The sequence below is a fragment of the Dermacentor andersoni genome, chromosome 7 (genome assembly GCF_023375885.2).
Source record: "Dermacentor andersoni chromosome 7, qqDerAnde1_hic_scaffold, whole genome shotgun sequence".
NCBI classification, from domain to species: domain Eukaryota; kingdom Metazoa; phylum Arthropoda; class Arachnida; order Ixodida; family Ixodidae; genus Dermacentor; species Dermacentor andersoni.
Genome location: NC_092820.1, coordinates 73,692,361 through 73,718,361, shown reverse-complemented (window position 1 = coordinate 73,718,361; position 26,001 = coordinate 73,692,361). Strand labels below are relative to the sequence as shown.

At 48.4% G+C, this 26,001-nt stretch overlaps 1 protein-coding gene and 1 long non-coding RNA gene across 3 annotated transcripts in view; one reads left to right on the top strand and one right to left on the bottom strand.

Annotated features, from left to right (window-relative positions):
• LOC129385741 (uncharacterized) overlaps nt 1-26,001 on the top strand; it is a 59,988-nt gene that overhangs the window by 8,416 nt on the left and 25,571 nt on the right. Inside the window, exon 3 of one of the 2 annotated variants that reach the window (XR_008613272.1) lies at nt 2,019-2,107. The exons of the other annotated variant lie outside the window; for it this stretch is intronic. This is a non-coding gene — a long non-coding RNA (uncharacterized lncRNA). Of the gene's footprint in view, nt 1-2,018; nt 2,108-26,001 lie in introns of those variants that run through there. 2 annotated transcript variants of the gene reach the window in all.
• Nucleotides 1,189-24,414, bottom strand: LOC129380106 (xaa-Arg dipeptidase-like). The gene is made up of 6 exons (XM_055072796.2): nt 24,070-24,414; nt 20,846-20,991; nt 19,320-19,469; nt 10,114-10,255; nt 4,545-4,787; nt 1,189-2,327 (listed from the first exon to the last, which is right to left on the bottom strand). The coding sequence occupies exons 1-6, from the start codon at nt 24,398-24,400 to the stop codon at nt 2,005-2,007; spliced, it is 1,335 nt and encodes a 444-aa protein (XP_054928771.1). The 5' UTR covers nt 24,401-24,414; the 3' UTR covers nt 1,189-2,004.

Below are 26,001 nucleotides of genomic sequence, written 5' to 3'. Positions count from 1 at the left end.
AAAGTGGCTTTACGAAATTAGTAACTCTTTTTGAACTCATCTGTGAAGTATCTCGCTTCACGGATCCCTATTTTGGTCAACAAATGAAAAAAAAATTAACTCCACAGACCCTCGTCCCTGCTATCAGGGCTTTTTTTAAGATGTTCTCGCTATTAATTTTTTTTTTTCGTAGTGCAATCTGCCAGCGGTGATATCTCAGCACCCAGAGCAGATAAAAACACGCTTGTAAGTTTTGCAGTAGAAAGGTGCATGTATAATAGGTGGCATCATGCAAGGAGATATTACAATTATGGCATAAAAATTTAATTATGTTGCTCTCTATCTTGCTTCATCGTTCCCGCATTACAAAAAGTGAACTTTCGTGTCTTATATTGACACTTATATTCTTCATATTATTAATTTTTTGAACTACTGACCATGCATTAATATTAACATTTTGTTTTCCTATTTTCTCAGAATAGAGGCCTGGAACAATAGTCTGCGATTTCTCATTGACTTCAAATAACTCGTTAAATACTTCACCTGCACTCAAAACAAGATAATATTTGATATTGGCCTGAAAAACTAAAAAGCGGCGCTATAAAGTAAACTATTCCAAAGTTTTCTGTTCCGTTTACATATTCACCCCTGCACGATTGGTCGAATTCTTTTCGGGCCACTCCCACTTCTCTTGTCTGTCGCACGACGTCGAGAAAACCGTGGAAGCTCCTGATTTTATATGACTTGTACACACCTATTATGCATGATCAGACCGAACAAAAGAAAAAGTCGCAGTTTCGCCCGAAAGGTGGAGCATCGATTGAGATAGCAATTTAGTAGACAGCCATATGAAATAGGCATGTCAGTTTTGAAATTATGGGGTTTTACGTGCGGAAACCACATTCCGATTATGAAGCACGTCGTAGTGAAGGACTCCGGAAATCTCGACCACCTGGGGTTCATTACCGTGCACCCAAATCTAAGTACACGGTTGCTTTCGCATTTCAACCCCCCTCGAAATGCGGCCACCGTGGCCGGGATTCGATCCCGCGACTTCGAGCTCAGCAGCCCAACACCATAGCCACTGAGCAACCATGTCAGTTTTAGCGGCCCTGTAAACTCGAAAAGGTTCGCTTACTAACTAAAGTAACAAGCACGGTGTCATGCCTGCACAGGTAAACATGAACAAACCTCGCTCGATGACCGCGGAAACTCGATTTCAAAACGCTGGAGTGAGTAAGAGCGGCAGCAGCAGCGAGCTTATTGACCTTCGCGCTGTCTCTCACTGCTACGCGAACTAAACGTCGAAAGTACAGCGCATACAAAGCTACCGGCACTCCGCGTACTTTGTCCACATCGCAGATCGCTTTGAAGATGAGGCCCGCGCGGGCACACACTTTGTCGGCGTCGCAGATCGCCAGCACGATACGTCTCCAGCGCGGCCGCACCCTAAGCAGCAGACGCCGGAGTAGAGCGCCCCTCACCCACACCTCCCTCCCTCGCCTGCCCCCGTGCCTCGCGCACGAGAGGAATCGGCGCGCTTCCGCACTGCCTTCCCCTCCGCGCACGCGAGATTCCGCCGCGATGGTCGGCTGACCATCGCAAGCTTTCCCTCGCACATACAGCCTACGGTGTGTTGCGACGAGTTTAGCGTGTTTGGACTTTATACGGAACCTGGCGGCGACGGGGAGCGCAGAAATGCGCTTAGAGTGTCCATATAATTGCTGTCGCAATAAAATAATTATTTCCGATTCTATGCCTTTATCACCAACAGCCCTCCGCAACCGGTCAAAAGCTTTCGGGCTGCGCCCACTTCGCCTATCTGTCACGCGACATCCCAAAACAGCGAAACTAACCGCGTCAATTTGACGCGTATGCATAAAAGTGTATTCAATAGCCGAGCAAACATTTTTTATTTATTTTTTTATTTTTATTGGTCGGAAAATTCTGCCAAGCTGCTAGATCGGCGGACCGGCCCTGCATGTGACTCCAGCTGACGTATGTGCAGCGGCTGAAACTGTCATTTCATGGTAGTGCAGATCGCAGCTCCTCTTCCGGCGGTAGTTGCCGAGCGGCAAACTCCCGCTTCGCTTCGCGCAGCAGCTTGGCGTCCGTGAGCAGATCGAGCGCCGTCAGTGCCAGGACTTTGGCCACCCTCAACGTGGGAGGCTGGGAGTCCGCGGCGTTGGCAACGGCGGCGAAACCTCGTGTGTGGTTCCCCGATCCCTTGGCGGCGGGTACGGCGAACAACGGGTGGATGGCGGGCACCCGGTACGACACGTTGCCGCAGTCCGTGGCACCTCCCAAGGGCGGCAGGTTCTTCTCGACGTCGTCCAGAAAGGACACGCCTATATTGTAAGCGGCACAAATGTGCATAAAGGTTAAATTCTCGCACGAGACAGACAGACAGACAGACAGACAGACAGACAGACAGACAGACAGACAGACAGACAGACAGACAGACAGACAGACAGACAGACAGACAGACAGACAGACAGACAGACAGACAGACAGACAGACAGACAGACAGACAGACAGACAGACAGACAGACAGACAGACAGACAGACAGACAGACAGACAGACAGACAGACAGACAGACAGACAGACAGACAGACAGACAGACAGACAGACAGACAGACAGACAGACAGACAGACAGACAGACAGACAGACAGACAGACAGACAGACAGACAGACAGACAGACAGACAGACAGACAGACAGACAGACAGACAGACAGACAGACAGACAGACAGACAGACAGACAGACAGACAGACAGACAGACAGACAGACAGACAGACAGACAGACAGACAGACAGACAGACAGACAGACAGACAGACAGACAGACAGACAGACAGACAGACACACAGACAGACAGACAGACAGACAGACAGACAGACAGACAGACAGACAGACAGACAGACAGACAGACAGACAGACAGACAGACAGACAGACAGACAGACAGACAGACAGACAGACAGACAGACAGACAGACAGACAGACAGACAGACACACAGACAGACAGACAGACAGACAGACAGACAGACAGACAGACAGACAGACAGACAGACAGACAGACAGACAGACAGACAGACAGACAGACAGACAGACAGACAGATAGATAGATAGATAGATAGATAGATAGATAGATAGATAGATAGATAGATAGATTCTTCCGCTTTGTACTGGGCCGGTGGCAGGTTCCACCCAATGTGGTAAAAATAAAATGAACCCAACTCATCTCAACCTCGCCATAAGTAGAAATATATGTAAGCTATATTTCCTTCCCCACTTAGATGAATTCCCATCTCTTCAGCCTCTCTATATATCCATACTCGCCGGCCCCTTTTTTAGGTCACCTTGGCAGCTTGCGCCACGGCCCGAGGACACAATAAAGCTTTGCTCGATGCGACGACCCCACGCCTTCGCTAAGACAGCATAACACGTGGAACCCTCCCCGAGGTGTGAAACCATCTTTCTCAGTCAGGAGCTCAGCCGGCACTCAGGGGAAAGCGGAGGCCACAGCCCTAGATTCGAAAAATAAAAGAGGATCCCCTGTGAATTGAAAGGAATTAGAGCGGCCGAGCTTTTCGTAATTGAACTTCTCGTCGGTAGCACGCGACGTTATGCTGCCCTCACGTGGTGAAAAAAGAATACTTCTCAACAGCTTAGATAATTCGAATGGAAGTAAAAATACCTTAAATGGCGGGGGAAACAGTGAAAATCACTTCCTTGATTCGATGGACAAGCCGAGAGGAAGAGGGCCAGGTGCTCGTCGCACACACAACTGATGCCCGCGAAATTTGTTTGCGGGTTGTACGCCCGCGAGCACCGTGGTCAGCCTATCAACAAAACAACGATAGCGTGGCCGGCACAAGCGATAGGAGTTATGACAATGGTTCGACGACAACCGCAACGCTGCCCACAGCACAACAGCCCAAACGTTTCTCATTAGGCTGGTTAGTGATCCATCGTACGAAGTAAACAGTGCAAAGGCAGTCTGTGTAATAAGTGGGACGCAGACAACGCTTGTCGTACTCATTTTCTCAAACGCCTCGCGCAGCCTTTATGATGATGATGATAACTGTGAAAGACACCAGTACAGTTGCTCGAAGTGAACTGTAAGAAATACATGCTTATCACTGTGAAAATTTATGTTGTTTTCAGTACATGAGTTTGATCTAAATTACCGATCCCGACCGACCGACCGACCGACCGACCGACCGACCGACCGACCGACCGACCGACCGACCGACCGACCGACCGACCGACCGACCGACCGACCGACCGACCGACCGACCGACCGACCGACCGACCGACCGACCGACCGACCGACCGACCGACCGATTGTGGATGAGAAGTGCTGACAAGTACACTATGTTGCTCACTTCTCCACAACGGTAAGTTGCTAAATAAATGAAGGATGACGAAGCGAACATTTCAGTTGCTTTCAGTTCGCTACCAAACGCGGGACAGCACTTGCAGTTTGGATGGAAACCGGAATCAGACACTTGCAACTCAGCACAATCAGCTATACTGAACACGGCATGACGAAAGATCATACCGAACGCGTGGGCGTGCTTCCGGTAGGTTTCCGCGATGGCGACATTGTGCAGGACGTTCATGTACGGCAACCTCTTCTCCACGTCCAGGGAGCAGCCCGTGGCCTCGGCCGCCGCTCTGAAGCAGGCCTCCACCTTTCGCAGGAGCTGGGCCAGTTCCTCGACGCACGGAGCACGGACGCTGAAGCACATCTCCGTCTCCTCGGGAATCACGTTCGGGGACTTGCCGCCCTCGGTTATCACGCCTGCACGGCCGATGTCGAAGGTGTACAGTTCCTATGTTTTCCCTTGGAGAGCTCAACGCAGGAAGACAAAACTCCGCAATTATGCACAAAACGGTACTTACGGGAAATGCCTACAGGCTGCTTGTGAATCAAACCCTCAGAAGCGGCGGTTAACTTGTATGAATGGTATCAAACTTTCGAGAATACGTTACGAAAAGCCTATAGAATGTTTTCGACAGCATTTGACAACATTACCTATAGGCAGCCTATAGACAATAGTCAGCAAAGGTGTAAGGGTATCAGTCCTGACAGCACAGACATTTATCAAGAGACTAAGTATCGTCACGTTGTCGTGACGGTGAAGGACAAAAGACTGCCAAAGGCTTGACTTTAGAAGTTCAACTTTTTGTTGGACGAACTTGTTCCCAGAAAAACAAGCCACACGCAGGGCGCAGTGAAGCGGCGAGCACGTTCGCTGATAGCCGAAATATCATCTATGGTTCAGTCGTGTCGGCTATTTATGCATGACTCATCGCACATTATCGCGTCATTGCTGGTGCTTGCCTTTCTTCTAGAATGTAAGCCACTATTAGCAATGCGCATGCAATCTAGTCCTAGCAATCGAATTGACGACAACGTTCGAGAATGTCCCGCTACAGGCAAGTCCGCCTTGCGCCCAGTGACAACAGTTGTCGGCAGGTGAAAAATAGTCACCAGGAATGGTATAAAAAATGTACGCGTGTCAATATATAGACAATCGTTAATAATAAATTGTAAGGTCATAAGTCGATGAACTGTCGGCATACTAGTCCAAAATTTGTCTGCAGAAATGTATTCTAGAGACTTTATAAAACATGTCTAAAGACATTCTACAAGCTGTACAAACTTATTAAGGGACTTGTTAGCGCGAGCAACCAGGCGCTCCTCTTTAAAACTGGGACCGCAGACTGCAAGGACTCGTCTCATCTTTGAAATTAGTTTTGCCTTTATACATTGGCTGAACCGCACCACCGTGTAGATATTAACCTGGATCAACCACTCCGCGATATGGTTGATAACTAAAGATTGATCAGAATTTACTCAAAATTAATGAAAATTCATCGGCCATCTTCCATCGCGGCATCTCTCTTAATCCGTTTGTGGTTTGGGCACGTAAAATGAGAGAATTTAATTGTAAATACTCTTCTCTCGCCAGTCGGTTGACAATCCCCTAATGTGCGATGACGGCTGAATGGAATCATCACGGACGACCTATCAGTGCAGAATGGAGGAGTCCTGCTTCCTCTCCCTGAGACAGGAGGCCGTACGTCTCTCGCTCCTGGTTGGCTCACGCGGCGCCATATTAGTTTTCACTGCGCTACAAGGAGTTCGTGAGACAATACAATTAAAGCGAGTTCTAGACTGGGCTAATTGGTCTTCGTTTGTCATGGCGAACTGCAAACGACGACATGCGAGATTTGTCCTGTTTGGTTTATCTTTTGTTGCGTTGTCTGCGTTGCTCATCGTGTTGACAGTGTGCAATGTGCACAGATTTTCCGAAGTGAAAACGGGCAACTGCGGCAATGTTTCGGAAAGGGGCAATGGCCCCAAGTTTTTGAGCAATAATCAATCATTACATATTACATCATACCTGTTCCCCAGCAGGTTGCCAAAGTTTGAGCACACTTGTCGCGGTATTCTAATTTTCTAAAGGGAAAGCTTTACTACGCCAACCAGCGAGCCATTTCGGATCATCGCGCCGTATGCCGTATGCAGGCAGCCGTATGCCATAAGCCATGGCCGACGAACGACCTTGAGCCGCGGTTGCCTAGCAACGCCGCAGCCGCGCTCCAACAGATGGCGCCGTCGTCGACGCCGCTGCCGTCGCCGCTCGCTCCGTCAGATGTACTCCGTTGGGGTAGAGGAAGAGGAGGCGTCGTCTCTTGGGGGGTATATATATATATATATATATATATATATATATATATATATATATATATATATATATATATATATATATATATATATATATATGCGCTTTGCCTCAGTGTATTTAGTCGTTATGGAGAGCGCGAAAGAGACGCAACGATGACAGAACGAAGCGAGGAAGAGACAGCGCACTCAAGAGATGCCAGAAGAAGCGTAGCCATGCAGCTCTTGCTTTCGCAATTCAACTGGGGTTAACCAGAGCTAAACCACAGGTAAATTTTTTTAAGACGAGGTCTTCTTTACTGACTTCATGCGGGTTTCGCGTATACGGAATCTGAATATCTATGTACGCAACCTGTTAACATAACAATCTTAAATTAAATTCTGTATATTCTGGTGAATGACGTGCCACATCCACGGTCTGATTATCGAGGCATGGGGGACCCCGGATTAATTTTGACCGTATGGGGATCTGTAACGTACACCCAATTGCACAGGACACGGACGCTTTTGCATTTAGCCTCCATCGAAATGCCGCCGCCGTGGCCGAGATTTAACCCCGCGACCTCGTACTTAGCAACGCCACTCTACAGCCTCTTGACTGTACGAAGACGATGGGAAGACGATACAAGACCATACACTATATGAGGCGCGTTCTAGCTGCCATGGAGGACGGCAAGAACGAGGAGGAAGCATCGCGCGACGCGAATGAAGACGAGTGATTCACCGTGGAGTGATTGGAGCCACCATAGTTATCATGTCGCCGTAATCCGCCTCTTTCCTTTTCCTGTGCTGCCCTCTGCCGCACGCCGCTGAAAACGTTTTGGAAGGGTCCCGGGGCTCTCGCCGGTTGATTTGTGTGCCTGTGCCCACGTTGAGTGCGCGTCAGTTGTGCGTTTCGTGGATCGCGAATCATTATTAATGGCTTCTTCGGGACAGCATGTCGTTCCTGAAGCCATGTAGCACTCAATGACTACTTGGTGAGCAGGCCTGAGTGCGCTGTTCTGCAAACAGTGCGGCCGATAAAGGCACGCTGAGTTCCGTTTGGCGGCATGGCTGCCTTGGAATTTGTCACTGATTTCTGCACTTGGACATCACTTATTGTATTCTTTTTATACATGATTTAGACGTTTCGCATATTCAAAAAGTCTTCGAGCGCAGCCTTCTGCGTCGGATTACATCGACATCTACAGCCGCAGGTCGTTGTTATCGTCAAATATTGTGGAAAAGGTCCATCGCTCATATAAAATACTGTCAAAATGTAGCAAAACATGCATATCTGCGCATATGTGCCATGTTGTTACACCCTGAGACGAGTCAATATGAGCGGCCGAACCGCTTAAACAACGGCAACTGTGATCCAGATAGATATATTACGGGCTGTTAACTCATTCTCGCTTTTCTTTAACTCCATCATACTTACAGATTTAGCGTGACATAGAGCATTATTAGAGAAAACTGTGCTCGCATAAGTGCTCATTTGTAGGCCATGTTGTTCTCTCACGAAAACGCGCGGATGCCATCGCTCACACGGCGTTGGTATAAATGAGCGAGGAGGTTGTTTATGCTGCTGTATACGGAATACACCGTCTCTTGTTTGCTGCTTGACGCGGAGGCAAACAGTGCATCTCTGAAATTGAGAAATGTGTCGGCAAAGCAACACGCACAGGCCCACCATACGTAACGAATGCGGCCGACAGCCTACAGGTACGGTGACGTACAGATGTTGGCACAGCGCTGTGTCGCCGCTTACCGCTTATTGTGTACGCGCCGTGCGAAGTGAAGTGTAGCTGATTTCAAATCGCTAAGGCCAGAATTGAACTGTAAAAGCAGTTTCGTTCGGCCTAGCTGCTCACATTTCAGTTCAGGTCCGCTGGTAGCGAGCGCACGAACTCGACGGCGCCAGGTTAACCTTCGCTGAACAGGATCGACATTGGCTCAAACTTCGTGGGCGCGGCTTGAGAGGGTTAAAGCTTGTGCATTTCAACTTGCTAGGCGTGCTTGACTCATTTTGAGCACGACTGATTATATATACAAGCGAAGACGCTGTCGCTATTGTGTTGTCGGTTCAATGGCCGATCGCACGGGGTTCGGTCGAACGATGGTCGGCACGCTGATTTTGCCGGCGCATTCGACATGAAAGTCTGCCGCAGTACAACTCGCGTTCGCCGGTTGCGTCGTTGTCGACCTGGTATGATAAAAATGTTTCAGTGACACACAATAGCCGGTCAATCGTTGGCGTGAGCGTCTTGTCGGTCTCGTATCGACCCAGTGTTGCCGCGCCTACGAGTACGTGCAGTCAGGAACGCGCTGCCACCACAAGCAAGTGAGGACCGACGCTGCAAAAAGACGTCAGCAACGTGATGTACTTAAGTGTCGCCCAAGTGTAACGCACGGGTTTTTTTGTTAAATTAGCGAGCCATTCATGAAAGGCGGCAACTACCAGGCTCACGGTGCAGTCCGGACAACTCGGACGATGCCCCGGCCGCTTTCTCTTCTAAAGTGGAGTTGCGGTCTTACGCTACCTACGCTACGCACGTTTTCGGCACCGCACCGACGTCGAGCTACCAGTAGAGTTTCAATGCGGCACACGGCACGAGTGCTTGCAGCAGTAGCGCGCGTCCGAGCACTTTTTTTTTTTCGGGGGACTTCCCGGCGCGCGGCCACGTGCGCGACCCTTCCAAAACGTTTCGCGACTAATCCGCTATAGGCAGGGCGCATGCGCCGTCGCGCCATGAAAGAGGCGGATTGTCATCCACCGCCATGTTAGCCGCCCTCAGTGCCCGCTCTTCGGGAACAACAACAGGTGAGAAAGCAACGGGCGGTTGCCGCTCTCAAACGTTACAAAGATGATAACTGCATACATTGCAATACAAAATTACTTAAGTTGCGTGAACATATCGGGAGAACGTGTACACGGAGCGGTCGGCAAGGCGCACGAACAAGTGCGTATCGATTGCACTAGTGCCATGGGCGACTGCGACTGACCTATTTCAGCGAGTGTAAAAGTTTCCGAAGCCTCCAATGTAATCATCAAAAGTTCTGCTTGTCCACCAAGACAGTCGTGCGACGCAAGAATGTCTCAAATTCTTTGTATTCGGAGAGCACTATGCCTCAAGTTGTCGCTACCAACGCTTCTTTCACAGCGCGTGCCTGCTCTAACTTTACCCCTGACGTCCGATGAAGGAGCGCTCTATGTCCCCAGATGAGGTCGCGGTGTCGTTCACTCTTTGCTTCATTTTTGCCTATACTTGCGAAAAATGAAGCTTACTTCTCGACAGGAGATGCAGGGAAATCAGGAATGATTCCCTCCCTCACACGTACCGCCTTTTCGCAGAACTGGCAACAGAGGAAGATAACTTATCGCGTGTGCTTTACAAGACATTCGGTAGACGCTCATTTCTATGGTGGAAGTGCATGAGCGAGGCACTCTACGCACCGTGAATCCTGCTGGTCGGCTTCAGCTGCAGTCGAAGGAGGCTCACATTGACGTACGAAGCGACGGCAGCGTCCAGGGCGCTCAGTCCTTCCCACGGCGAAGTTCCTGCGTGGGCTGATTTGCCTTTGAAGCGGATTACCAGCTGCGGAAGGTTAAAGAAAATTTAAAGACTCACGCAGAAATGCCCCTCGAGTTATCTAAGTATCCGTAAGCATTGTGCCGCTTCCTCATCTCCCCGCTGCCTGGTGCCATTACCAATCTTATCAAACTTCATCCGACCAGTATCAGAACTTGTCAACCCTTACCTTTCGTTACCAAGCTTATCGGACTAGATCCAACCCTTATCATTTTTGTAGGGTGTTATCAACTTTATCACAATATATCCGATCCTTTTCAACCCTTATCTGCTCTTATCAACATTATCGCACTCGATCCGACCGTTATAGAACCTTGTCGGTCGTTACCAACCTTATCAAAACTACTCCGTACATTATACGCTCTTATCGCTCTTTAGCACCTTATCCGTCAGCTTTGAACCATTATCAACCGTGATGAGACCCACGTAGCCCCCCGTCACTTCTTATCATCGTTATCTACCCATTGACTGCTAATCTGTCAGTGTTGCGCGACGCGAAGCGCATGAGTCCTCAGAGATCGGTGGCATTGCAGTCGGTGAAGTAACGCACCCACTGAAGGTGCATCCCGCGACCCCCGAAACGCATCGGGGATGTGGAGTGTTTGGAATTAAAGCTTCATGTCTACAATGCTCCAAGTCGGCTGTACATCTGGTCGCGAAACAGCTTTTATTGCATTATCAACGAATATTTCAACAAAGCCTTCATAAAAACGGTCCTCCTTTGACATATTTTGTACCGCCGGTACATGCACTCATTTGGTACAGATATATTCACCTTCTCAAGCGTGGATGCTCAAGTGCGTAGTGTGGTCGCAACCCTTGATCACGTTCCTCAATGGATTTCGCTTCCGGTCGCTTGTGTTTGTTTGTCCTAATTTTGAACTTGCATTGGACTGCGTAGCATGTGCGCATTTGTTTTTCCTGTGTGACTAAATGTAATGTAACTAATTTTTGCATGAGCCTACCCAAAATTGCATGCAATAAAGAGAAAGAAATGGGTCTTTAGCCCAGTGGGTGAGACAGTCGGCTTCTGAGCGTGGGGTCGTGGGTTCTAAACCCACCACCGGCAACGTTTTTGCTTTGGAATTTATTTTGTTTTATACACTAGTTTCTTTATACCGATTTGTCTTGCGCAACAGAGATACTGACGGGTTTTCTCACTGGGTAGGCGTAAAAGTGCTTACGCATTAACGCCTGAGGATAGTTTGTTACATGAAGCTTCTTTAGCTTGGGCCACACTCCGACCTCACTGTTCGAATGCATAAAAAAACGGAAAGAAAGGATCTCGTTTGGGAATCGAGGTACTGATTCGAGCAAAATTTGTCGAATTTCCATGATGTGCTCTTACTCATAAGTATTAATGATTGTCGCAAAATAATAGTTCAGGTAAATGCGTCCATCTCGATTCAACATAATAAAAAAATAACCTTCTGCAAATTATTGAGACGAAGTTTGCAACTCCCATCCACTGTCCTCGAAAGAACCAGGTTTCACGATTTTGTGAGCCGATGCCGATAAATGCGCGTTCACATATCGTCGACTGGTGTTTTTATCAGCTGCTTCTGGCGTCATAAGTTATCGCCGTACAGCTTGCGAAGCGTTTTGCATAGCGACATGAGAGGCACTTAGAGTGTTAAGACTGCTGCAAAAAGGAGGGGTGTGTGGGAGATAGCAGCCGCGGTCATCGCAGCTGTATCGACCGACGGGGACACCTGCGTGAGCTACTCCACGGCAGGAGATGAGTGATCAACACGGGTCACGGCGGCGCTAACAGATGCTGAGGTTTTACGTGCCAAAACCACGATCTGATTGACGAAGCATGCCGCAGTACGGGTCCCCGGAATAACTTCGAACGCTTGGCGTTCTCTTCGTCGTCAGCGTGTTTTATATGTCCACTGCAGGACGAAGGCGTCTCCCAGCGACCTCCAATTACCCTTGTCTTGCGCTAGCTGATTTCAGCTTAGGGACAAGAGGTACGGCGCTAAGCGCACGAGGACAAAGCGAGACACAAACGACGTATACGAGCGCCGTCTGACTTTGCTTGCTTTCAGGACACATTAAAAGATCTCGGTGCAGAAGAAATGCGATTTGACAAAGCTAGTTGCTAGCAAGTCTTGTTAAACCTGATATCAACTTGCGTCTGCAAATTTCCTCATTTCATCACCTCGCCTAATTTTTCTGCCACCCGCCACTGCGCTTCACTTCCCTTGGCACCTGTTCTGCCATGTTACGTTCTTTTACGAGCACCTGAACCTACGTACACGAGTTTCATTTTTTTTTTTACTTCGTCCTCCAAAGAAATGCGGTCGCCGTAGTCGCGATTAACTCCCGCTTCCTCGTGCTTGTCATCGGAATGCCACAGCCGCCATGCAACCACGGAGACGTCGACCTGATGCACAGACATTGACAGATTGAGACACTGGTGTTTAGATGTTCCCCCTCAAAGATGGTCATTCTTTGCTGTGGCCAAGGCATACGCCACCACTGTGCCAGTCAGTCCTTCATTGCCGGCAGCTATCTGTATCTCACACTTGGCCATATCTATGTGCCCCTCATCTTTTTCCCGGCAACTTGGGTTAACGAAAATTCCGTGGTCTAATGGGAAGAGCATCGGCCTGTTGTGCTGAGGGAGCTCGGTTGAAAACCAGCTATCGGAACAACTTGGGCAACTGGATATGTAACATTGGGTATATATATATCTGTCTTCAATGAGCCCATTTCACGCGCACTTGGGTCACTGGGTAAGTGCCACTGCGTATGCGCAACTCTCTAATGACAAAAAGTCATTAAAGATTACTCCAGTGCAGGGCGAAATCGAAACCGCGTCATATATTCAGACAAATTTGTTTGAATATACATTCACACACGTGCCCTCATGGCCTCGGAGATTGCGGGCACTGGTAGGTTTCCCTCCGGCCACCCCACTTGGCGTGCTCGCCAGCAATTAAGTGTAATAAATAAATAAATGAATAAGTAAATAAACAGATAAATAAATAAATAAATAATGAATTGTCGCTGGTCCCTCTGTAACGGGCGGGCTGCTTTGAAGAACCATAGCCGAAGAAAATAATATATACATGGCGAGATCAAGAGGGGGCGGCGGGAAAGAGGAAAACTAAAAAGGGGAGAGGACCGACAACAGCTCTTTGCTACACACAGCCCGACCCGATGCGCATAGACTGACGTTTACACACTGCATTTCATCTGTTCCCCCTCAGAGTTGGTCACTCTGCTGTTTCCAGGTTAAACGCCATCGCTGTGCCAGTCTGTCCTTCGCTAGGCGCACTGCGTGAGACGCAACCGTACGCCATTCCTGCTCTCCATTCCCGCTCCTAAATCCCAGTGCTAGCCTAACTTTGATGCCTTCTATGTGTCGTGGGAATAAACCGACACGCCGGAAGAACTAGATGGTCCAGGTTTTCCTCGTCCAAGCCACATGTCTGACATAGGGGGCCAACGGATGGGTTGAAGCGGCGCCGGTACGCAAGCATGCGCAGTGCTCCTGCTCGTGCCTCGAGGACCACACTGCCACCGCTGTTTTTGTACAGCTCCTCCATTTTAATGTTGGCCTCGTGAACGCTGTACATCCGTAAGGTAGATTTCACAACCACTGCCTCCCGCCGCCTCCTGGTCTCCTCTTCAGATTCCTGTGGTTTTACAAGCCCTGTCCACTTGGACTCCCAGTCCTCGCATACTGGTTTTGCAAGAAATCCGTATTCGCGCGCAGAAATTGAACCCGTTTACACCACTGCGTTTGTTGGCCTGCTATGCAGGTGTATCCAAACAGGCGCCTAGGCCATCGTGTGTATTCCATGATGTGCAGACGTCCTTCATAGCAGAGCTTGCTCCTTGCTTCGCGCACCTCGTACGTGGACCAACCCAGATCATCTTGAGCTGCCTCGATTGCAACGCGCCCGTGACATCCAAAAGGCCAAACGGCCCATTTCTTGCTGCCCTCCAACCGCTCCTGGTTCTTGCTGTGAAGCAGACATCTGACTTTGCAAAAGTGAGGCTAGGGATATTCCAAGATTCCCGCATGTCTCGTGACAATCAGGGAGCAGTACACCCCCACATGTTTTTTCGACGTAGAACCTTTGCTACTCTCTGTGATGGTCAGCTTGATTCGGCTGTGGTCACTTACAACACTTAGCTTCCCCTCCTCATCAATTGTGATGCACTTGAGCCAATTGGGGTGACACAAGTACATTATCTATGCACGAGCGGCTATTCCTAGCACACGACGTGTGCTTCTTTTCCCAGTCCACGCGAAGGTTGGCTATTTCGAGGTCGAGTTTCCATGCACCTGAACCACCGGTTCTCCATTGAACTCCTGGAATCCATCCAGTGCCTGCATTTGGCCACTGAAGTCACCTATAAGGAGGACTTCACTGTCCGTGCCCACTGGTGTACATTGCCCAGCACGTATTGCATTATTCCTGAATTCCCTTCATGCTGGCCACTGGTCACTGCAAGGTACACGACCCCTAATATCACGGGATTCCCTAAAATGCTTCCACTTACCCACATGTGCTCCTTGCATGGACACATAAATCTCTCCCGTATAGGCATCCTGCCACGTGATGCCTATGCCACCCCCTTTCTGCGCACCTTCTTCATTGTTGGAACCTTAATAAGTCCGCTTTGGATCCACATGGAGTACTGCAGGCCACGAAGGTGTGTCTCTATCAGCGCATAGAGCTCCATGTTCTCAGTGTGTAGCATCTCGTACAGTTTATCCCGCTGTTTCTTGCCCAGGCACCTCGAGGAAGCCTACATTCACTTTCATTATCTCACCTCGACGGCGTCGTCGTTGACAGTGTCCCTCTCTTTCTGCTGCCTGGTGCCTCGAGAAGCCTTGTTGTGACTCACCCTGTTTTGTTTCCGTGCCATCTCTAGCACTGCCTGTCCAAAAGCTGCCATGATCGGTATATTGCGGTGGGCGTCCGTCCTCGTTCATTGTATTGCAGGGCCACAAGGGATGAATTTGTAAAAAAATTGCTTGACCTACGGCCCAGGCGGGTGCCCAATTCGTCAGCAGTGTTCACGCGAAAGAGGAAGTTCTGCGTCAGACATGTCGGCGCCTGTGTAGTGCTGACGTACTCCGCGCATGGTCCAGTCCTGTGCAGACTCCCTTCAGGCTTTCGTTCAGATTCAGAAGCTTGCACTTCGCGCATACAGCGTCATTGCTCAGTGCTGATTCGGGAACACCGTACACAATATAGAGGTGCTTGCAGGCGCTTGTCTGCCAGGTCTGAATTGTGGACATGATCTTACGTGTCGGCTACTTATGTCCCTGCCCGCGACGTCACTGAAGCCGGCGTGCCTCAGTTCGCCTCAGTTTCTACCCAAACATCTGCCGCTGCATGCACTTCTTCAATCACTTTCTGTAGGGTGGCACCCTCCTCCATCCGATACTGCACTCGCTTGCTCCACTTCACAGCGCACCGAGCGCTGTATCTCATTCTGACGGTATTCACATCTTCATACGCAAAGGCACACCGACTTCTCGGCGTTTCTTCTGCTACATTCTGCTCTTAGCTGGAGCCCATGCAATTGGAGGGGTCCGTCGGTGACGACCTGTTACGTATCGGCCTGCGTTTCTCCTTGTTCATTTTGACCTGCCAGCCGTTATTCGCTGGAACTTTATTGTCACTCAGCTCACAGTGGCCCACCCTTCGCATACCAGGTGTCCCTGAGTGACCACTTTGAGTTGTCTGGCTGTCATCCTGGTCACATTTGTTCAGTTTTCCACGGTTCTTTGTGAGCGACCAAGACGTCCGCGATTTGTTATCTCGTGCTGTCCAGTTGTCCGCTACAGTATCACAAGGGCTTACCTCCCGCTCGGCCCCTGCGCGCTGTCTCCTGCTCTCCAGATCGCGAAACCTCAGCTGCAGTCGTTGCGTTTGTGCCTACAGGACTTGGCACCTGCGGTTCTCTTGCTTTCAACTGGGATTGGAAGGTCTTAAGTTTTCGATTCAACCTCTCCCGCATCTCTTGCTGCAACTGAGATTGAATTGTCTTAAGCTCTCGATTCTTCTCCCCCCGCATAGCCGACCGGCTTGCTTCTAAGTTTTGTAGTTGCATCGTCCACTTCTCTTTATACTGCTGGAGCTGCAGCACAAAATCGTCTTGCAAGACTTTCAGCCGGATGCACTGCTTACATTCATACTGCGACGCGCGCCCCTTGCCGCCCCTGGATAGCGCAGGAAGCATGTGCTTGCTGCGGTAAAGCTATGGAAACGATGGACCAAGTTTTATTAGAATGTGAAGATAGCTGCCCAGCGGTCGATTTAGGCACCTCTGGCCTCCTTGAAGCCCGTGGGTTCAGCGAGAGCAGGGGGAAAGCAAACATGTCCGCAGTAGAGATTAGTAAGAGGCGATTTGAAGACTGGTGGAAGAAAAGTAGAGAAACGACAAACGACGGAGGCGTACAAAAGCAGTTCCCAATACGGGTTCAGGAAGTATGGTTGTGGGAATCCTTGGTGTTTCTTTCTTCCTTTCCTTTTTTTAACATAAATAGGACATTGGCAATATAAGAACAAGAGCTTGGTGGCGCAACCGACCGTCCCGTTACAAAGGGCACGCTCAAACCATCTGTCCATCCATCCGCGAAGGCGGCCGTAGAAGGCATAGCGCACGAAATGAAATCTTAACGTGCGCATGGCCTATCTTCAAGTGTTGCGAAGTATTTTTGCAGGGTATATCTCAGGCAATTTAGTAGCACTATCTTGAGCATTTTGCCGTCCCGACGATCTACTTCTCAAGTGCCTTTATTTTTTATTTACTTTTCTATATTCTGATCCATTGATTTTGTAGCACTTATGTTTATTAATTTATTTTTCTAAACAAATCATGTGTAGCTTCACACGCCATTCATTGTCTATGAAGTTATAGCTTATCGAAGATGCCAGAGAATAATTGGTGTTGTCTTTGTTGCTTTTTTTCTGCGCATTGCTTTCAGTGATTCAGCAATTTATATGGCAATCGCCACATTGTACGCCTTCTCTGTCGTGCAACGATCTTCGTGTAAAATTTAATGGTGTCTCATCGTGCGTACCCTTTCGTGTCTTCAGCTTTTAATTAAAATGTGCTTTTGGTATTGACCATATTGATCTTGCTAGGAATTTCGTTGTGCGAATAAAGCTGTTTTTACGGTGATGGTGCATTTCTTTTTCTTATTGAAGGACGCATGTTTTACGTCGATGTAACGGCAGTTTTCTCTTACCCAATGCTTTTCTGAAGGTGGTAAGGTTTTCAAAAATAAATATGTTTTCTTGAAATAAATGAAGTAAACATATACCTTAAGCAGGCACGCAGATGACAGACTAGTATCGTTGTGTTCGGTGTGATTAACATTTCAATCATACGGTTCACAATTGTGATAATGCCTGCTTGAGCGGCCACTGCAATACACTAATAAACCCATAAATAACCGAATCATTCATCAAGTCGCGCTTCGCGAACAACTTCTCGCTCCATCCAGCCTTGAAACTGTGGCATGCAGCAGGCAATGATACGCAAATGCACGAAGCAGAACAAACGGATTTTCTCGTATCCACAATGAAAGCTACCTTAAAGCTTGCTGCGCCTTAGCTGAAAAATTCTTTGTGTGCTTTCACTTTGTCACATTTCACCTTGAATATTCGCCTTTGTGCTGGCACACTTCATTATGCGAGTTCGGCTTGTTCATTCGCTAACAAAGCCAACACTGGATGCGTAGCTCAAAAGCCGGTTAAAGACGCTACTTGGCTGCTCTTCATTCTTTCTGCCCATCTCATGACGAACTCTTAGACAGATGTACCGCTTCTAGATACCCACGCGAATGCAGTGGGAGTATGTGAGTACAAGAATGTTACCGCATTTGACAACAAATAGCTGTCAGTACGCATTTTGCCTCTCCTACACTTTCAGCTATCATTTCCTAATCGGTAAGAGATCGTATAGCAGCGCAAAATCATGTTTTCTTTTCTTTTTTTGCTCTCGCCTGATTCAAGTCGCAGAAACAGTAGAGAGTTTTAGAATAGGGGCCCCAAAGAAATAGCGTCGAAGCCACTGCGCATGTGCGAGACGCAAACTGCGTTTGGGTTTTGCGTTGGGAGCGCTATTTCACCGATTTAGCGGGAACCCAAATAGCGGCCCCAAAAGCTTTGAGTCAGCAAACATGGCGGCACCCATCGAAGCGACGGCTGGGTCGCTTCGATGGTGGGTTCGATTTGTGGTAACGGGTGAAGTTCGCAAGCTAGAAGTGACTGTGGTTATCGCTTTCTCTCAGCTAGCGTGTGTTATGAATATTGATTCATTAGACGCTGCTGATTTCGAATTCGACTGTGGATTTTATGGCTCGTAGGCCTAACACGGCTAAGCTTGGCTGGTGAAGGCACGTAAAGTTGGTTTGCTGAAAACTAAGCGCAACTAATTGTTTGCCGCTTACAGAATAACCTCTAAATTGTAATTAAATTCGAATGCACGCACGTCAAAATTACTACTCCTATCATAATATGGTATATCTTATTTAATTATTTCTAATAGCTTTTCTTTGACGCTGTAGTGGCGCTGTCAGCGCAAGACGCTATCCGCAAACGCAAAGCCCTATTCTAAGACTCTTCACTCCGGCGTGCCCCAACGCTAACACCCGCAAAGCTCTTTGGGGCCCCAGACTATTGGTGGCCCTATTCTAAAACTCAATAGTAACGGAGATCTCGAAGCGCTCCTCGACGCATGAAGGGCCCTCGGGTGCGACCGCCGCGGTGCGGAAGATGTGCCGGCCACGCCCAACCCCGAATGTCCGTCCGAACGGGACAGTCGAAGCGAAGCCCGCCAGTACGCGCAAATCTCAGAGGCCATGGTGCCACGCGCGGACTTTGCGGCGGCGTCACTAGATGGCGCAGCATATCCAAAGACGAAATGCCAAAGAGAAACCCTGCTGCATACATGCCTCATACATAACGCGCTTCTACGGCGGCATTGCCATCAGTACGGTCTGTGGTTACACTGCTTCGATGCCAATCGCATCAACGTCGACGTTCGTTGTAAGAGAATTCTGCGGGAATTATTCTGAGACCCCACCCACCTGCTGAGTAGCGGCGAAGCCGATTACGAGGACGTCACTTGGACTTGGGTGCGCCATGAGCGCCGCGTCGACTCCCTGCAGGGCGCCCTTGCGTATCAGCAGCTCCTTACCGCAACGGCTTTCCTCTGCAGGCGTGCCCAGTACAACCACCTGTACAGCAGTACGCCTGTTAAAAGCGGCAAGGCTGAGGCAGTGTCAACTTGCCTGGAAAGTGCCAACTACTGAAATTTACGGCTCTGGTCCCTCGGCAGCGACTGCGGTTATTCGACTAATAAAGGGGCACCGAAAACAAATAATGCTTCACGTTATTCATTAGTAAACTACGTTTTAGAATACTTAAAAGGTCATATACGGCCAGCAGGAGCGTGGTATGCTAGAAAAGTTGGGGGAAAAGAAGACGAAACCATAGATGCACATTTGAAGTTCTTGCGTAAGTTTCCAATGACAACGTCAAGTATAACTGCACCTCCTTAATCTTTTCTAATTAATTGTTTGTAGATAAGGAACGATGACATTGCATTCTAAAACAACGAAGAACTAAATCCAGGAAGCTTGTCGAACTTTTTTTTTTTTGTGGTGAGACCGTCTCAAATACAAGACCATACTTTGAAATCTGTCACGTCACGCTGACTTACTGGTGCTCCGGTTTGGCCGCCAAATTCGAAATAGAGAAGAGTGACCTTTATTTTATCCTTTAGTAATCAACATTGTGCAATGTAATGAATGGAAATAGAGCTTCGAAACAATATCTCATCAATCCAACCTGATTATTATTTCTATTCAGTGTCCCTTTAAGATGACATTAGAGAGCAGCGCTATGTCACTTAGCCTGATGGAGTATTTTTGCAAGAATCTACCTAAACTTATTCAGTCAAAAATATCCAAAAAGAGGACGATGGAAATTAGGGGGGAGAATCCCTCTTTTTGAAGCTCGTACGCGAGCCGCCGAGCCGATGCGTTAATATAATATCATTGATTTCGAAATTCATGTGGCTTTTGCTCCAACAACTTTTTCTAAAAAACGCCCCCATGGGTTTAATATTTGGTAAGGAAAAGTGGTTCGATATTTTGCAGAGCCATACTTTGCAAAAACCACAAGCGATTCCATGCAGTGCAAAGCACTACTTCACCACAACAACGTGCGGTTTCAAACTTTGCCAGGACAAATGATTCCGTACGTTGCCGACAATTAATTTACAGGCGGTTCAAAATTCTGCATACCAGTACCATGTAATGCCACACAAGGCAGTTCTACATATTGTCGGCACTTCTTTGTCTCACAACCTGCGGTTTCTTATACTTTGCCAGTACAAAATGTTTCCGTGCTTTGCCGCAAACTATTTGACAAAGCACAAGTACTTTGCCACGGCGACAAGCGTTCCCACGCTTCACAGCCCATATCTGCCACAAGAAACACTTCTTTGCCACATTGCATGACGACACGCAGTTTCATACTTTGTCACACAAAAAAAAATGGTTCCACACTTTGCAAAAATTCTTTGCCGTGACGGCAAGCGTTCTCGTACTTTGCCGCGAATGTGCTTGTGGTTCTTCATGGCCTCGCTCACAGCCAGCGCCGCACCAATGGATGCCTCGGCGATCAGGTTGTGGCCGCAGGCGTGACCGATATCGGGCAGGGCGTCGTACTCACACAGCAAGGCCACGCAAGGCCCTGCGTAAAGACAACATGCCGTAAAACGAGAGAAGACACGCACTGCGACGGGTTAACGCATTCAGCGATGACACTGACGATTCATTCGGTTTGCCTGCACCTCTTGAACGAATTTATTTACAACCATTTGTTGAATGAGTACTGCCAACCTCTTGCCGATAGCTTAGTCGGCAATGGGGACAAATCAAGTAAAAACACGGCAAAGGCGCATTGCACGTAATACGCTCCTTGGCCATCTAACCCTTGCGCCACTAAGCCAATAAAAACCACACATTCATTCACCAGCTCAAGATAAGAGAAAATGGAGAGATAGAGAGAGAGAGGGGGGAGGAGGAAGGCCGGGAGGTTAACCAGAGGCGACGAGTTTGCGCTTTGCTACCCTTCACTAGGGTGGGGGGGATATAGGGGCTGGAAAAGGGACAAACAGAGAGAAAGAAAAGAACAGGAACAGCTAACAGAAAAGGCGTTTCAATTAAAGGCGTTCACATAGGCCGGTCGATCTCAAGAAGCGCAGTAGCGCTTACGCGGCCTTCTAATACAATTTTAAGTAGCATCGATGTTGCGAAAATTCCTCCTTCCGACATAAAGTGGTCGTCCAACTGGTTAGGCACGACGGAAAGCGATTGTCTCTGCACACTCTTCTGCAGGCACTGGCAGAGAACATGACGAATGGTTTCCGAGTCACCGCAATGGCAACATGCTGCGGTGTCGGCCATCCCTATGCGGTGCGCGTAGGCATTGGCAAACACGCCGCTTCACCATAGCCTACACAAAAGGCTCGCGTTTCTTCGGGGAAGTCTTGGTGGAAGTCGAAGGCTCAAGGTTGGATCCAGGGTGTACAAGCGGGCATGCACAAAATGTAGTTCAACCCACTCTAATGTGGTGCATTGGAGTGCAACTTGGCGGAACATCTTTGCAGCGTCTGTCCTAGACAGCGAGATCGATCGGCGGCGGTCGTCTACACGAGCTGAACGAGCAGCTTGATCGGCACCTTGATTGCCGATGATACTGCAGTGACTTGGTAGCCACTGAGAAATGATTCCATGTCCTTTCGCAGTCAGGTGCTGCATCACCTGTGTAATTTCGAACGCCAACTGTTCATGCGGGCAGCGCCGCCGTAAGACTGACAGTGTAGTGCAAGTCGAAGCCCTGCGAGAGAAACTAGAGGTTGGTGTACTAATAAAGTGAAAGACAAGGAATGAAGTCACACGCGACGACGCTCATAATAAGAAACTCAGAGTTTTGCACTACCGAGGGCAAGTGACGACGACTGCCGGTGTACACACGCGAATTTGTATTGACGAAACACTATGCAGCAGAGGGATATCCGCAGAAACGCGCATCTTCGCAAGGCGTAGTGTGCAGAAGACGAGAGGCGTGCCTGAACGCATACGTTGTAGGACATTTATATGATAAGAAAGGCATAAGGCTTAATCGACGTGCTTTCAAATTGCACAAACTAGCAGCAAACTTATTTGTATGTTGAAAACAAGCAAATATCGGGCTATTTTTAAAGGGTTACTAAAGATGAGTACTGCGTTAGTAAGTTACGCTTTTGCAATAGAAAAGCGACCACAGTCTTAGCATGAGAAGAGGCCTAGTAAGCCATAAATGACGTAAGAACGAAATACGTGTAGCGACGCCACGTTAAAGTCCCCGCAACAGCTTGCCGTGATGTCATAAGCTTTGGCAACGTTTACTCGGGTCTCTAGTTACCCAGCGATTGGTAAACAATGAAAGCATTACGTGCTAAGTTGACGAAGGACTCAAAGAACTAACGAGAACTTCACCTGCGCCTAAATGTCTCAAGTCAAGCTGTCGCACCAGCGGTGAGCTTTGGGCCTGCGCGAAATTCAAGAAAGGGAAGTTTCACCTTCATTCCCTCTAGTGAAAATATTCATGTTAATTTTCCTGCTGAATGAGCAAGAATATAGTATTCCAGAATGGTTTACCACTCTGAGCTGACGTATTGTTGCTCTATAGTGATCCTTCGATGAAATTTGAATGATTGGAGCGGGATGTACGGTGAATACCATTATCTATGCATGTTTCGCTTCCTTTATTGCAAGATTTTCATGACAAACATTCTACGTTTCCCATGTTCTAGTCTTTATTCAATCCACTGTGCTCGTGGATAAGCTTTAGACCACTCGACCCGAGCACTTCCACCCTATGCTCTGCAGGACAACCCTTCGTACAACAGATTCAGTGACTCCTCGGATTCTCCTAGTCCCAGAGCACCGCAAGACGTGTTACCAGCACCGGCGGCTCAAGGAAAATCCTGATATATGACGAACAATTGCATAAGTTGGAAATAAAATCGTTTTCCTTAGCATTTACTTGAAAGAGATCAGGAAACAGTTTCGTAGCCGGCCTCGCCATGCAACCGCTGATGGGTGGCGCTGTTCTCAGCCCACGATCTTTCGCTATAAATGCTAGGTAGACAACGAAGCGTTATTACAGTTCCTGCTTGCCACAGATTATACAAGCCGCTTTAGATAGAGTTGTTGTGTCATGAAAGACGCGTGCACTCCTCCGCTCCTCCTCCTTCTTATTCATCACTCTATATGTACATTTACTTCCTTTCCCTCTTTTTCTCCAGCAAGCTATAGCACACCTGCTCAGGCCGACCTGCTTACCATTTCAGTAGACGAACTCTATCAACACGCAAGAAAGCTTCGCTTGCCGTATAGATTACAAAGATTGCTTGTGGTCTCACGTAATTTGTTCGTCTTCTAGCTCACACTTTTATTCACATAAAGAAAGAGATCCCAATTTGTAGAAATTATTTGGGCAACCCCCTGTTAGAAATTTACATGCGCATTCTAGGCTCATAACAGGCCACCAAAGGAACACAAAGGTCAGTCATACATGCACAAGCAAAGATTAAAAACCACCACTGGTACAACGCACGGATTCCTTCAGCTCGACTCTATTCATTTCGTAGAATCCACCATTCACGGCCGGCATATCACGGTGTTAACGCGGACAAAGCGTCACTCTGACCACTTGCGAAGCGGGAAGAGGAATAGTATTGTAATAGACTCCCTGTATTGTCCTGGACTATGTCCCTCCCACCTTGCGTCCCTCCGGGAGCTTTGAATTCCGCTTTGAAGGCCGTGTCCAGGAGGTAATGCCGCGTCACGTTGAATCCGCGTCGTTCCAGAAAGTCTGTCAGCCAGTCGTGGCATTGCACCTCGTTCAATGCGAGTTCCGGGTGCTCCCAGACGAAACGACTCAGTTCCCCGAGATCCTGTGACTTAGCTTCGACTACGTTGTGCACGAGTTCCTTGAGGTCCGTGGCCATCTTTCCCCGAGTTAAGGCGAGACTGTCGTGTGTGCTGCCTGCGCGCAGACGGGTGTTTGCTAAACTGCCTCTAAATCTTTTGCTGCGAGCGAGGACTTCCATTGTTTACATAGTTGCTATCGCCGCCCTCCCCCTTCGCCCCCTCCAACAACATGAACAAAGTCCTGCACGAGCTGCGAGAAAGTCAATGGCCTCGTAGCGCACATGACAGGTCTCGTGTGAGAATAGATTTAGGCAGCATTACAGCAAAGAAAGCTTAACCGCGTGACTTGTTAGCGCGTGCTTGCTGAAAGTACCTAATTTTCGTTTCTTTCTTTGCATCGTCGGATACGGAGCTATCTTTTTAAACAATTAGATGTAGAAACATGCGGAAGTAGTCACGTTAGAACCAGTCATCTTCAATCTGAAATGTTTTACGCAAGCAACAATCAAAAAGGAAAAGTATAAAGGGGAAAAAATGACAGACTTGTGCGGCCTTGCAAATTCGCAACCCAATATCCATCGAAGCAGTTTCACTCGATAAGCTGTAATAAAGCCTTTAGTTGTGTGTAATTATTTGACATACCTTAAAACGCGACGCGTATAGGGCCGGTTCGTTTTAAATTGCATTCAATGACGCGCCACTCGTGAAACTCTGGCATACGCGCTCTGAAGCACTTGAATACGTAATTTGCCAGAACTAAGTAGGGCACCTTGAACGTTGCCTTCAAGTTACCTGTACCATGCCCCTTATTTTTGCTAGGCATAAACATTGTGCTAGATCGAGTTGCTTCAGGACGCTGGGAAACATAGCGTAAAATGGCCATATCCCACTTTCAAGCACTTGTTAAAGAATTTTTTACAGACAGTATTTGATTCATGGTAGTGGTGGTGCATAGCCGATAATTGTTCCGTCTGAGCCTCCTGTGAGTGTCACTGTGTGGGTCACTGGGTGTCGCCCGTGTCTTCCACGAAGGTATCAGCAGTCGTTGCATTTTCTTTCTGAAAGACTCCCGATGTCGCTGATATCCCCACAGAAAGCATAGAGCGGGAAACCGCATCATCCACACTTGAATAACCAAGTCGGGATGTTCGCAGAGCCGGTTCTGATGCGGTAAAACAGCGTCGCTTCCTCGCGAGTATGTCGATCAGAGAGGCATGATGTGGAGTCTTGTGGATCGCCCTCAAGTAAATGCGGATCGCATGCTTAGGGTTCTGAAAAAATCTTTGGCGGTCTTCCTTTTGGGGCACATGTCACTGCTAGACATGCAAGAGCGTCAGCCTTTTCATTTCCTTCAATCCTACGTGGGATGCGATGTAACGAAATGTCACGTTAAATTCCTTGCTCATTAGAACTTTGAGCAGTGCCAAGAATCGCCTTGTAAACATCTCTCGAGGTAGGCCACGGTGTAATCGTTGTAACGCTGACTTTGGGTCCGTCAGCGCCACGACGTCACGTGCGGAATAGGCGCGTAGGTTTCGTAAAGCAGCAGTGATTGCGGCACTGTTGCATAGTACTGTTGCATACTAGTTGTTATTATTATTTGTTTTGAAAGCATATATGCAGTTGACAGGAAAGGGAAAGCGAGGAGCAGGCTGCAGCTGCCACCCTAAGGTGCACATCGCCTGCCCACTCTTCAGAAAGGAGATGACAGAAGCACTGAAATGGAAGATAGGAAGGGGGGAGGAAAGAGAAAAGAAAGAGCAACGGGACAAATCTAATA

Bases quoted from the DNA above. Each gene is read 5' to 3' on its own strand.
- LOC129380106 (XM_055072796.2), bottom strand. From the start codon at position 24,400: ATGGAAGTCCTCGCTCGCAGCAAAAGATTTAGAGGCAGTTTAGCAAAC. The intron at 20,992-24,069 runs GTGGGAGGGACA...GTCTTTACGCAG, and splicing joins AGCTCCCGGAGGGACGCAAG to GGCCTTGCGTGGCCTTGCTG. The intron at 4,788-10,113 runs GTGCGTAGAGTG...TCGGCCGTGCAG, and splicing joins GCCGACCAGCAGGATTCACG to GCGTGATAACCGAGGGCGGC.